Source organism: Physeter macrocephalus, chromosome 14 (genome assembly GCF_002837175.3).
Source record: "Physeter macrocephalus isolate SW-GA chromosome 14, ASM283717v5, whole genome shotgun sequence".
NCBI lineage: Eukaryota > Metazoa > Chordata > Mammalia > Artiodactyla > Physeteridae > Physeter > Physeter macrocephalus.
Window position 1 is genome coordinate 132,631,420 of NC_041227.1, and position 13,190 is coordinate 132,644,609.

The following is a 13,190-nucleotide window of genomic DNA, read 5'->3' on the forward strand; positions in this document are numbered from 1 at the left end:
TGGGCCTCGTCTGGGCTCTCCCCTTCCTCTGTTGAGCAGGGGTGTTGTGAAGTCACGAGTCTGAGCAACCCCACACCCCACGCTGCAGAAGCACCTGTTCCCGGACGCGGGCCTCACACCGGAGCCCCGACCTCGGCTTTGAGCTCGGCCTCAACTCGGGGGCGAGAGCCCAGGATCCAAAACGCCTCGCGTCCCTCCCCTGCTGTCCGACCGTATCTCCGCCTGAAACGGCACAGCTGGAAACCCATACAGAGGCCCAACTCGACTCACGTTCGCCCGTCCTGGAGCCCCACGGGGCCTTGCCCACGGGGCCTCCGCCTGCCCTGCCGCCCAGCGCGGCCTCTCCCAAAGTCTGGGGGCGCCAGTTGCCCCCTGCTTCACTGTCAGGAAACGGTCGTCTTGAAGCTAACCCAGCGCTCGCGGCTGTGTCCTGGCTTCACTGCCTGGCGTGTCCGGGGAGGACCCACGCTGCACCAGAGCCCTTTCCGCGAGGACTCCCGGGAGGGCGTGGCCACCGGGCGCCCGGGCAGAGCGCGTGCTGAGACGTCAGGAGCTGGCTTCCGGCAGCCGCTCTGCCGTGGGCGCCCCGAGCCCCCTCTTCTCTAAGACGAGGCAGAGACGTCTTTCCTTTACGGCCTGAGGTAGGGCCCAGTTCTCAGAGCTGGGCCTCTGCCGCGGGGCTTGGGAAGGCAGGGCTTGTGACATCTCTACGCCTCTTTCTTGCATCTTCAAAGGTGTGTTTTTACAAAGATGAGATGGGCTGAGGGGTCAGCTTTCACCTAAGCCCAAGCCAGGGCCTGTGCGCAGGCGGGGTGTCCGGGTGGCCGGCCTGGGGAGCGGGCCTGGGGGAGGGGAGGGGAGGGCACCCAGGTAGAGGGAAAGGCGGTGCGAGGCGCGGCCCTGAGGGACCCGCCCCCAGAAGCAGGTAGAATGGGTGGAGGACGGGAACGCCTATCCCCCGGCTGCCATCCTCCTGCCCCAAGGTCACCCCGGGGCCGGGGGGCCCTCGCCCCGCAAACCTCCAGCTCCACAAGCGAGTGAGTGTGTGTGCAGATCCCCCCCCCCGGAGACCTACCCAGTGCCGCGGGCAATAAAGCAAAGAAGCAACTGCCGCGGCTGAATGGAGGCTCCGGCGGGCGACACCCCAGGGAGCTGGTTGCTGCTCTGAGTGGCTGGGATAAAGGCGGGCAGAGACGTGAGAGGTGGGCCCCCGGGTGCCCGCGCGCGCTCAGCCGGTGCCGACGCTGCTCCAGTGTCTGTGAGGTCGTGCCTGTGGAAACGCCCTGCAAGCCGCCGTAAGGGATTACACGACGACCGCCATTCTTATCAAGTCACCGTCTAACATCCTTTCCTCCAGCGTTCCCCTAATGGCGACCGACCCCTGGGGTGGCCTGTTAGGCAGGCTTATGTCACGCCCTGAAGTGACTCACAGGGTTACCAACTCGTCCCGGTTTGCCTGCCACTTTCCTGGGTTTAGCACCGAAAGTCCTACGTGCCCGTCACCGCCTGAGTCCTGGGGGTCGGTCACCCTCGTGGTCTATCAGGGCGTAACCCCAGGGCACGACCGTCACCGCCCAGAGGCAAGCAGTGGGGATATTCACCCACGGGGGCCAAAGGTCACCCACACACATGTCCCCCCGACGGTCACCCGCCACTCACCAGCCTCCACATCTGGGCGGCCCTGCGGTCACTTCAGACACAGACCCACGTTTTCCCTGGAGTCAAAGATCCGGTTTCTTTTCTTTCTTTCAGTAAACCTCATTGGTTCATTTTCAGGCACTGTAGAAAATTTAGAAAATACAGAGAAAATGTAAAGAGGAAAATCTGAATTCACCGAGAAATGAAACGGTGGACACCTTTTAGGATATTTCTTTCCAGGTGTTTCCTAGGCTTAGAGAAATACCTCTAGTATGATGTAGGTAGATGAATGGATATGTTAACATCTGCACACAAAACAGCCCTAGAATCTTAGGGCAGGAGGGACTCCTTTGGGCCCAGTTCCCGAGCTATAACAGATGAAGAAGTAACTCGTCTGGGGCCACGTGTCTCAAGAAGTCTCTTCACAGAGTGGTTCCCTGACCCGCAAAAGGAGAGGACCGCCGTGTCCCCGGGAGCACAGGCCACGACCCCGGGAGCGCTACGGCATTGCCGCGGTGTGGTCTATCTGGGATCTCAGAATTAGCCACCCCTGCTCATCACTTAGCAGATAACGCAGCAAATGGCCCGATTACCGAGAGAGCACGTGTGAAACGGATTGGAAATGGCGTTCTCTCTTACTTCTCACATCAGCCATTAATTTTCTCCCCTGTTAAATGCCTCGAGGCCAACACTCACAAAATTAAATTTGACAGGGATAGATGTGAAGTCCTTCGGACTAAACACTCCACTCGACAAAAACAGGTTGGGGGAGGTGAGGCCGCTCTCATGAAACAATCCTGGCAGGCTGAGTCCGGGAAGAGCAGGTCCCGAGAACAGAAGCACAGGATCCCGAGAAGAGGAGAGGCAGGGCTGAGCTCCCGGGCTGACCCAGAGCAGGGGCCGGGGCTGGACAAGGGTCTTGGGAGCATCAATAAACGGCGGAAGTAAATGGGGATAGTTGACCTCGAGAGGATGCTCGTTTAGGGGTAATACCCACTTTCTCTACTCGAGGTGCCCTCCTCCTCCTCAGACCCCACTTCTTTAGACTGGGGCTGGGGGGCGCATCTGGTCCCGACTGTTGGCAGCTCGCCAGCCTCCTCTCATCCTCGACGTTGGGCCTCGCTTTTCGTGCAAACCCTGGATGGCCGGAAAACTAGCTTGTCCTTCACGCTGTTGGATACAACTCCTCTCTTCAGTGGCTTGAAGGGTTGGCGCACGATGGAGGATGGGTCCTTTTATTCCCAGGGATTATAAGTAATACCCGTGGATAGGGTTTTGTGGAGGCGGACAACCTCTCAGGAACTTGAAGTTAAAGCTGTTTGGAAACAGAATGCCTTGGGAGGTGGCGAGGTCCCTGTCGCTAGCCGGAGGGTACAGGGAGAGGATTCGAGTCCCTGGTGGGGAACCTGCTCCAGGGGCTTTGGAAGCGTGAGCCTGAGAGACTGCATGAGTCTCGTCGCAACAGGAAGATGCTTCTGCGGATGCAGTACACGCAGTTGCCTAAACATTGCGTGTGGGCCCCTGCTGCTGACAGAGGAGCAGGAAGGGCCAACACGTCTGTTTGCCTTCCTGCAAGGCTGGCCCCCAGTGAGTGAACGAGGCGTGTTGCATTTCCTCTCACGCAGCAGTGCTCCTGTGTTAGTGTCCTGGGGCTGCTGGAACAGACCCTCACGAACCAGGAGGTTTGGAACAACAGGATACAGTTGTCACACAGTTCTGGAGGCCCGAAGTCCAAAATCAGGGTGTCAGCAGGGCCCTGCCCTCTCTGAGACTCTGGGTGCGTTCCTTCCTTGCCCCTTCCTAGCTTTGGCTGGTTGCCCGCGATCCCTTCCGCCCCCGGCGTGTAGACGCATCACTGCAACCTCTGCCTCCGTCTTCACGCGGCCTTGCCCCTTGGGTCCAGGTTTCCCTCTTCCTATAGGGACAGCAGTCGTTGGATTTAGGGCCACCCTAAGTTAGTGTGGCCTCATCTTAACTTGATTCCATCTTCCAGATCCTGTTCCCAAATAAGGTCCCATTCACAGGGACCAGGGGTTAGGACTCCAACACGAGTTTTCCGGGGGGGTGGGGTGCAGGGGGGACACAGTTTAACCCAAGGCAATGCTCGTTCCTTCAGTCTGTGCACAAGAGCTTGATGGGGAAGGAGGAGTGGAGAGAAGTTAGGAAAGGAGAGGAGGGGCGGGGGGGGGACACGGGAGAGCGCGCCGTCGGCACGCTCTGAGCAGACCCCCCTGCGGTGGGATCCGTAGTGTGTACACACGGCCCCAAGAAAGGGAAATGACTCTTCCTAGCGTATAGTTGGATTGATGAACCATAACTACGCATGGTGACGCAGCCACTAAAAAGCGTGTGTCCGAAAATCTGTTAATATGTTGGGCAGTGTGATCCCTATTTACAGTTTCTATCAAATAGAAAATATCACCCTAAATGCAGAGCGGAGGTTCGCAAAATACATTGGAAGGGCACTTGGAACTAACGTGTCTACGTGCAAGCTAGTTTCAAAACCTGCTTTGTTTTCCGATCGAATATGTAAATATGCGGTTTCCTGGCAAAGCATAGTTTTAGCGTGATCAGTGGTGGAGCAAAAGCGTTACTTCCCTCGTCCCTGTGCTCTTTCCTTCTAAGATTGTCAGCCACTTTGGGATTAGTATCAACTTATTATTTTTTAATTAAAAACAAATTTTAGAAATCTATAGGTACTGACCTCGAGAAGTGTGTGTACATTATTACATGAAAAAAGTAGGTTACAGAGTAAAGCGTATCGTATTATTCCTTTTTCAAAATGAGGGATATAACCATCCTGGAGAAACCAGCTTGGCTGTCCCTTATAAAACACGCAGCTGTCACGTCACCCAGCAATCACCCTCCTGGGCATTTAGCCCAGAGAAATGAAGAGTTAGGTCATCCCAAAACCTGTGCATAGCAGCGTTATTGCAAATAGCTGGAAACCACAGGTGTAACAGCTGGACGCAATCCAGATGTCGTGAACTGTAGTACATCCACGCCGCGGAATATTGCTCAGCAGTCAAAAGGAGCAAACTAGTGATACTTACCACAGCTTGGTGACTCTCGAGAGAATTATGCTGAGTGAAAGAGACAGGCCCAACAGGTTACATGCTGTAAGATTCCATTTATAGAACCTTCTTGAAATGACAAAACTGTGCAAATGGAGGTCATCTTAGTGGTTGCCCTGGGTCAGGGTGAGAGGCTGGGGACCGGGAGGAGGTGGGTGTGGCTATAAAAGGGCAACACGATGGATCCTCCAGGTGGTAGAATGTTCCTGACTGTCGCAATGTCAGGATCCTGGTGGGGATGTTCTCACTGGGGAAACCGGGTGGAACGTGCCTGGGATCTCCCTGCACTGTTTCTCACAGCTGCGTGTGAATCTACAGTGATCTCCAAGTAAAAAGATTAATTTTTAAAAAACGGGGAGGGCTTCCCTGGTGGCACAGTGGTTGAGAGTCCGCCTGCCGATGCAGGGGACGCGGGTTCGTGCCCCCGTCCGAGAGGATCCCACGTGCCGCGGAGCGGCTGGGCCCGTGAGCCGTGGCCGCTGAGCCTGCGTGTCCGGAGCCTGTGCTCCGCAACGGGAGAGGCCGCGACAGTGAGAGGCCCGCGTACCACAAAAATAAAGAATTTTTAAAAATAAAAATAAAAATAAAAAACGGGGAGCCTCACACACGTGCACACGTGGGAAGACGCACAGCTGACTGTTGACCCCTGGAGATCAACTCTGAAGAGAGATTATTTACTTCTTTTTCAGCCTCTTAATGTTTGACTGTTCCCACAAGCGTGGGGGACTTGGTGATTTTGTTTAGGCCCGTAAAGTAGCCCCCAAAGTGTGCAGGGGGAGAGGAAGAAGGTCAGAGGCCACTGCCTCGCCCCCCCCACGCCTGGAAGACGCTGCTCGGCATCTGCACGAACGTCCTGAATCTGGGGAGTGGCCCGCTCTGGCCACCCTGACGCCAGCCTGCCCTGGGGCTCCTTCCTCTTGCTCACAGGTACTCATGGCTCAACACCAAAGAGTAAGAGCCACGGAGCAAAGAGCGGGTGATGTCTGGGTCCCAAAGCAGCAAATCTCCCCTGAGCCATCAGTGCAGGCCAAGACTCGCTGAAGCGCCTTTCAGTGTCGTCTCACGTGACTCTCCCGAGGCCCCTGGGTGAGGCCTTGTCCCCATTCTCCAGAGCAGGAGACTGAGGCAGGTAGCTAAAACGCTCACGCCTGACCCGGCTCAGACGACACTGTGGAAGCGTACCCCACTCAAGGCGCCGCCTCTGACACCCTCAGACTGTCCCCCACTGTCCCTGACCAAACCCAGCCTGCCCGGCAGTGGCCTGGAGACCAGCCCCCGAGCTCTCTGAAGGCAGCAGCTCATGGGCCCAGCCGAGGGGCGGCTGGGGGGCAGCTGACTGGAAAACGGGAGGCGCTGCAGGCGCCCCCAGCTCGTCGAGGCCCTTCTCCGTGGGCAGGACGGGGACGGAGGCTGGCCTGGCGCGGGCCCTGCCCCCTGCACCGCGCGCCCGACCAGGAGGTCCGGCCGGGACCTGGGAGGGCCAGCGAGACGCTCAGCAGCAGCTGCGGAACGAGAACGGCCCCAGCTGAAAGCAGGCGGGCCCGCGCGGCGGTCAGGACGAGCTCCTTGCAGGGCCGGGGGCCGGCCTGGGCGTGAGGGGTGGGCTGGCGGGACAGAGCCCGGCACCCTGTGCCCCCCGACCTGTGTCCGCTTCTGCGCCGGGCACTCCCACACTGCAGGGGAGCAGGCGCTGGGAGAGCTGGCGGAAGATTCCAGAAGGGAGGACTGGGCGGTCCTCGGGCCGTCACTAACTACTCAGGGTGTCCTTCGCAGGCTGCTTCTCCGAGCGGGGAGGGAAACCAGGCAGGAGAGGGTCTGGGCCTTTCCGGGAGTTTCTCTTCCTTCTGTCGCACCGAGTGAGGGGATGACAGTCACGGTGCAGACCGTGTGCAGGTTCGGCCTGTAACTTAGGAGCGATTCTCCGTAACCGTGTGCTCGAGGGAGGGGCAAGACAGCCAGCCAGCCAGACACTGCCGCAGGGAGGTGGGCGGCAGACCTCATCCTGGCCCACAGCCCCTCTCCCTGCACGGGTCCTTCTCACCTCTGGCCGCACTGGACTTCCCACCCTCCCCGGACACACCGGCGGCCCCGCCTCTGCCTGGCTGGCCCCTCCCCCATCCCGCTGGGAAGGTCTCTGTCACTTTTCAAGCCTTGGCTCCGCAGTCCCCTTGGGTCCTGCTGGCCCAGGATGTTCGGCTTGAGGCCTCTTGTCCCTGTGTCCTGGTGGCCCTCACTCTCGCGGGTGTCCAGACGTGGACCGTGGTGACGCGGTCAGCCTGGGGCGCGTCCCCCGCCGAGCGGTCCTTCTGTGTGCCCTCCACGCCCAGAGCCAGGCACGCCCGGCCAGCGAGTCTGGGGCGCAAGGGCGTGGGGCCCACGCAACACTTACACCGTTCTTTCCCTCGCTCCCTGCAGGGGTCTATAAAGGGCACTGCTTCCGCATCAACCACTTCCCAGAGGACAACGATTACGACCACGACAGCTCGGAGTACCTCCTGCGTGAGTGGCCGAGGACCCTGGGCTTCCTCTGCGGGTGGAGCGGGGCCGGCGCCGGGTCGCCGGCTGGAGGGGAGGAAGATGGGCCCCCTGGGGGCGGAGCGGGCTGGTCCCTGGGGGCTCCCCTCACTCCCTGTCTGATTCCGAGTTGTTAGTTCAGAGGATGGAGCGTTGTTCAAGGTTGCCGTGAGGCTGGGTGTCCCGGTGGAGTTACTTGGCTGACAGGCCCGGGAAGACGGAGTGAGGGTGGGGGAATCCCTGCTCGCCAGGGCCGCTGTCTTCAGAGGAACTGACTGCCGCGCTGGTCCGGAGGTCAGGACGTAGGCTTGCCCGGGCCCGGCATCCTGGGGGCTGCGACACCCCAAGCGCACGGCCCGGCCAGCCCTGGACCTGCCCACCCCTCGCCATCCCCACCCAGCATTCTAGTCTTGAAAAACCAGATTAAGTCACCGCTGAAACAGCCATTGGGTGCCAGGCAGCCTGTGGGAGAAAGTGAGGAAGGTGGCCGGACCAGCCTCGGTTACGTGGCCCTGAGTGTCTCCGGCACAGACCGGTAGAGCCCACGAGCTGCCCTGCCCGGGTCCTGCAGCGAGGCTGGCCCCCGGACTGGAACCGAAACTCAAAGGACAAACCCCGCCCCGCCCCCTAAATCCAGATCGGTCCGCGGGCACCTCCCTGGGAGAAAGGACTCAGCCTGGGGAGGAGCCTGGAAATGGAAAGAAGGGCGCCGTTTTGAAGTCCCTTTCCCCGTTTGCATTAGCCGAGCCGCACGCAGAGCTGCTCCCAGCAGCTCGCCCAGGGGCTCAGGCCAGCTTCATTTATGGAGAATCGATACCAGTGTCCTCAGGGGCAGCACAATTCACTCTGCACCTGCTAATGGATCGTTCTTTCCTAAGAGAAAGGATTTTGGTTCTGAGTCATCTAGTGAAATAGAGCCGCGTGTGGTTCCCCTGGAGCCTGGGGCAGCGTCCGGCTGCTCTGGCCAGGCCCAGACCTGAAACAATTTAGCCAGATCCGCCTCCCATTCCTCCTGCCTCACCTCCTCCTCTTCCACGCGCCCGTACTCTCTTCCTGCTTTCTGCGGGCCACCACTGAACCCAGTAAATGATATTCCACAGGGCCGCCACAGAGGCTTGTGCAGGTTGCACACTGCACAGCTCAAGGGGTGTCATGTGCATAGACCAGCGTATACATTACACTCTGTGAGTTGCCTGGTGCGCGGCCTGCACGGCCATCTGGGGCGGCTGCTGGCGAAAGCCAGCCCTGACGCGGGACCTCCCCTTGTCTGCCGGCCCAGGGCAGTCAGATGGTCCCTGAGGCTCTGAGGGCAGATTTGCTAACCTGGCCACTTGGGGACCGCGCGGAAGCAGCTCCTGGAGAAACACGCCATTCCCTCCCCACTTCCCACGTGAACTTGCCCGAGGTTAATCGACGCGAGCTCTGCCTCTTCACTCCCCTTCATGGTCCCCAAAGTGCTGGGATCTCTTTCTGGATGGGCCTCGTGGCACGTCAGCCCAGAGGTCAGACGATGTGGCTTCCTGGGGTCCCAGCAGGAAGCAGAGGGGATGCTCCGATGGGATGAAGGAAGGGCATTTAGTGAAGGACTGATTACAGAGGTGTGGGCGGGGCTAAGGGAAACTTACAAAGGGTGGTGAACACACCGGGGCTATAGCAACAGAAGGACCCCTCACAGCCCTCGGCCTGAACAGGTGGGAGAGGCAGGTATGGACGCTTGCGCCAGGGGAGCTGTAAGGACAGGCCGCCTGGCAGGGGCTGTGGCCTTTATGACAGAGTGCAGCCCCCTTATCCTCGTCCTCATCTGCAGGAAGGAAGCCAGGGGAACGACCGTCTCCCCTGCACTCTCCTCCCAGAGCCGGAGCCGAGGGACCCCGATGACCCGGTCCCCGGCACCAGCCTCCCAGGGCCCAGAGCCGGATGGGGAGAGGTGGTCCGGGGGCCGGGAGGGGCACACCGAGCATGTGCTGCAGACTCGTCACTCCAGCTTCGGGCTCCTGCGGTCCTCAAGCCCCACCAGCGGTGCCCCGGGGCAGGGCGTGAGGGCCGGGAGGGCCCCAGCAGCCATTTTCCCAAATAAAATGATGGCAACTGCACGGCAGCAGTCCAAGCTCATTTGGGAAGGAAATGTTTCCTCAGCTGTGCACCGTGGGGAGCCAGCGGGGTTCATTTAGGAGCCCAAGGAAGAGAAGGGGTGATGGCTTTGGGGCCTGTGGTCTCGGCTGCTGGTGGAAGTGGTGGGGAGGGCAGAGCTGACTCTCCATCAGGGAAGTGGTTTTCCACTCAGGGGCTGCAGAAACAGCGAGAATTGGCCCTGAAGTCGAGCCCCAGAGTGCAGGTGCCTGTGAGCTTGGAGCCAGAGGGAGTGGGCAACGTTCCAGGACAGAACAAGGTCGCGGCCACTGCGGCCATCCGGCCTGAGTTTCCCTGTCTCCCTGCCGTTTCTCTCTGGTGAGCCCGCTGGCCTCAGGGGTGCCCGTCCCTCTTGCCCTGGGCCTGGTCCCCCTTCTCCAGGCTCCGCAGTTCGGGTTGGGCGCGTGGTTCCTGTGCAAAGTCCAGAGTGCTGGTGTCGGGGCTGCTGGGAGCCCACAGGCTCGCCGTGGAGCGAGGAGGAGACGCCCACCCTCTGCGCAAACACAGATCCTTGCCAGGGCCTGCTGTAGCCGCAGGGCCGCGGGCTGGACATCGGCCCCGCTCTGCGCAGACCCAGCCTGCACCGCGGTCGGTGCCTGCACCGCGGTCGGTGCCTGCACGTCTAGAGCTCCGGGTGAGCCCACGTGGCAAAGGATGGTGCTCACGTGACTCACGCGGGCAGGATGGACGGCTCTGGGCCAGGCCCGACCTCGGAGATGTTAGAGGCTCCAGGCTTCCCTCCCTGCAACCCCTCTGACCCACCTGCAGGACGAGGGCATCGAGGGGGACCGGTCCCCCTTTGCCGGCCCGCACGGATCAGAGGCGCATTTCAAAAGCCCACAGGAAACCTCCTCCCCAAACCTGCGGCTGTGAGAAGGCAGAGGGTGGAGGAGGGGGAGGCGGAGAGAAGAGCTTCATTTAATGCCCCAGACAAGCCCCTCTCTGTGCAGCAGGGCACACACTGGTGGGCTTACAGACAGGGAGACAAACGCTGCCTTCAGAGGCTGAAAGGCCGCAAACGAGCTCAGCTGGCTCAGGAGGGGGGCCTGCCGGTGCCCCCAGCTCACTGCCCCCTGCCGGCCCCCAGGGTCCACGGAGCCGGATTTCTCCCGGGCTGGGAGGCCGAGCTCGGGTTCAGCTCACGTGCCCCTTCCCTTCCTCCTGCCTCCTCTCCCAGCCAGATGCTCAGGAAGGGGGCCCGCATCCCCTAGGGCCCTACTAAGCACCTGATGTACCTTATTCCGTCAGATTCTCATCACAACACTTGCAGGTAGTGTATTCTTTTCCTAAGGCGGCTGTAATAAACTACCACAAACTGGGGGGCTCAGAACAACAGAAATTTACCCTCACACAGAGTGGAGGCCAGACGTCTTCACTCAGGCGTCGCCAGGGCTGTGCTCCCTCCAAAGCCCCTAGGGGAGAATCTTTCCCGCCTTTTCCAGCTCTGGCAGCCCCCGGCATCCTTGTCTTGAGCTGTGTCATTCTTTCCTCTGCCTCCGTCCTCACGTGGCTTCTCCGCATGGGCTCTTCTGCTGTGTCGCTTCCTCTTCATATTAGGGCGCTCGTCACTAGACTTAGGGCCCACCGTAATCTAGGACGGTGTCATCTCAAGACCCTTAACTTACTCACAGCTGCAAAGGCTTTTCTCCAAATCTGGTCACACTCATAGGTACCAGCAGTTAGAATGCGGACATAGATTTTGGGAGGCCACAATTCAACCCCTACAGGTAGGTATTACTACTCTCCCCAGGTTATAAAAGAGGGGAGTGAAGTGGCCTGAAGCTAGCTGCCCCGGTCGCCCCGCGGGGCAGTGCACAGCTGCAGATCCAGCTCTGTGGGCCCCCGCGGTCCGTGGCGCGCTCCTCCGTCCAGCCACCTCCTCCTCGGTGACCTCACGAGGTCCGGAGCTTCCTGGGGTGATGACGCTGGTGTTGACGCAGATGGGAGATCAAGGCTGTCACTTAAGGAGTGTGTGCTATGGGCAGGGCCTTTGCCAAATAAGCCTGTTAGATGTGCAGAACCCACCCTGGACGTAGGCCTGTTATCAACTGCATTCCACTACTAGGGAAACCCAGTGTTAGGGAGGCCCCGCCTTGGCCAAGGCCACACAGCCAGCGTGTCACAAAGCAGGGTACCCAGGCCCACCGAAGGCAAAGCCCATGCCCTCGGCCGCCCATCCGAGCTGCCTCTCTCGGGTCCACTCCCCAGCACCCCGGAGGCTTCACGGAGACGGGGTCCACGAGCTGCGACGGGCCGTCTGACGGTGTTTTCGTGCCTGTTGCTGTGGCCTCCCTGGTGGCGCTGAGGGGGTCTCCCCCGTCTGGCTGGCAGAAGTGGGGCCCACATCCAGGGAGAGCCTGAGACGTGGGCAGATGTGATTCCAGGCCACGTGGCGCCCAGGGGGAGTGACCAGCAGGCCGGGGCCATCACTTGGTGGTCCACCCTGCCCCACCCCAGCTCCCTACCCACCTCGGGTCTCCAGGGCGGGATGGAAATCTTCGAAGTCAGGGGAAGGGCCTTGAGAGCTTCAGGGCCGACGCCCACGGCCAGGCCAGGAGGACGGCCAGCCCCACGGCCCTCTCTCTGTGTCTCCTGCTGGCCAGGCCTCGTGCGCGCCTCCAGCGTCTTCCCCATCCTCAGCACCATCCTTCTCCTGCTCGGTGGGCTCTGCATCGGCGCCGGGAGACTCCACAGCCGCAAGAACAACATCGTCCTCAGCGCCGGCATCCTCTTTGTGGCTGCAGGTGAGCCGTCCGCTCTGGTCCCCGCTGCGCTGAGCGCTCGTCCGCGGCGTGCGGTGGGGATGGCGGGGGGCAGATCGTAACATCGCCGTGGGTGACGCGGGTCAAAAGTCCAGGGCGCCGGGCAGGGAGTGGGGTGCGGCTGCTTAACAGGTATGGGGTCTCCTTCTGGGTGATGAAAATGTTCTGGAACAAGCAGAGGTGGTGGTTGCACAAGACTGGGAATGAAATAAATGCCACTAAGTTGCGCACTTTAAAGGGTTAATTTTACGTTACGGGACTTGCACCTCAATTGAAAATAAGCGTAACTAGTCCAGGTGCGCAGAAGGCCACAGAGGGGCGGCGCTGGTGCCTTACACGCCCCTATCGGGGAGCCGGGCTGAGTTGGGGGGCGGGGCGGGCCTCAGAGGGCTGCTCAGAGGCCAGGGCCCGGAGGAGGTGACCCGGTAAAGGCGGGGCGAGGGGCACAGGGCCGCCGAGGGCCGGGCGCAGGAGCCCAGTGTGCCTGGGGCAGAGTCAGCGGGGGCGCGGGGGCCCCCTGCCCACGCTGACCGCCCGAGTCTCCTGGCTCCGAGACGGGCCACGGCAGCTCTGCGCCCCCGCACCCCGAGCTGCGGGTGAGAGCCACCCACTCCCCGCCCAGTGGGTCCGAAACGGCCCCACACGCTCGCTCCTCCGGGCCTAGCCGCAGACGGCGCGCTGCAGGCGGAGGCGGGCCGGTGCTCACGGCCGGCCCCGGGGAGAGTCCGGCGGCCTGCGTCGCTGGGGCTGGGGGCGCGGAGGGGCGTCCGAGGGGCACAGCTCGGCCGGTGGCGTCCTCAAGGCTCCGGCAGCCCGGCGGGCTGAAGATGACGGTGCAGCGGGGCCGGCCGCGCGCGGCCGGTGCAGCTGACTTCCTAGGCCTCGTTCCAGTACGTCGGCGTGAGAAATGTCACAAGGCTCCGCCCGCAGCTCTCTCCTGAATTGTCACCAAAGCTCCTGCACTGTCCTAAGGGCGTTCTCGCTCTCTAAGGGCCTTTTTCTCACACCGGACCGTGAGGCGGAGCGGAGCGAGGGTCCCTGTGCCTGGTCTCTGAGCCCTAAATCAGCCCGG

At 61.1% G+C, this 13,190-nt stretch overlaps 1 protein-coding gene and 1 long non-coding RNA gene across 4 annotated transcripts in view; one reads left to right on the plus strand and one right to left on the minus strand.

Moving 5' to 3' along the window:
* Positions 1-13,190, plus strand: part of CACNG4 (calcium voltage-gated channel auxiliary subunit gamma 4) — a 53,486-nt gene that overhangs the window by 36,795 nt on the left and 3,501 nt on the right. The window contains exons 2-3 of the mRNA XM_024130502.3: positions 7,128-7,211; positions 11,960-12,100. Of these exons, the coding sequence (XP_023986270.1) occupies positions 7,128-7,211; positions 11,960-12,100 (225 nt within the window). The remainder of the gene's footprint in view (positions 1-7,127; positions 7,212-11,959; positions 12,101-13,190) is intronic.
* Positions 1-13,190, minus strand: part of LOC114487622 (uncharacterized) — a 36,577-nt gene that overhangs the window by 3,199 nt on the left and 20,188 nt on the right. Inside the window, exons 1-2 of one of the 3 annotated variants that reach the window (XR_003682823.2) lie at positions 10,701-11,793; positions 1,660-1,779 (exon numbers count right to left, since the gene is read on the minus strand). This is a non-coding gene — a long non-coding RNA (uncharacterized lncRNA). Of the gene's footprint in view, positions 1-1,659; positions 1,780-2,635; positions 3,076-10,700; positions 11,794-13,190 lie in introns of those variants that run through there. The other 2 variants (XR_008619147.1, XR_003682824.2) reach the window with 2 other exon arrangements.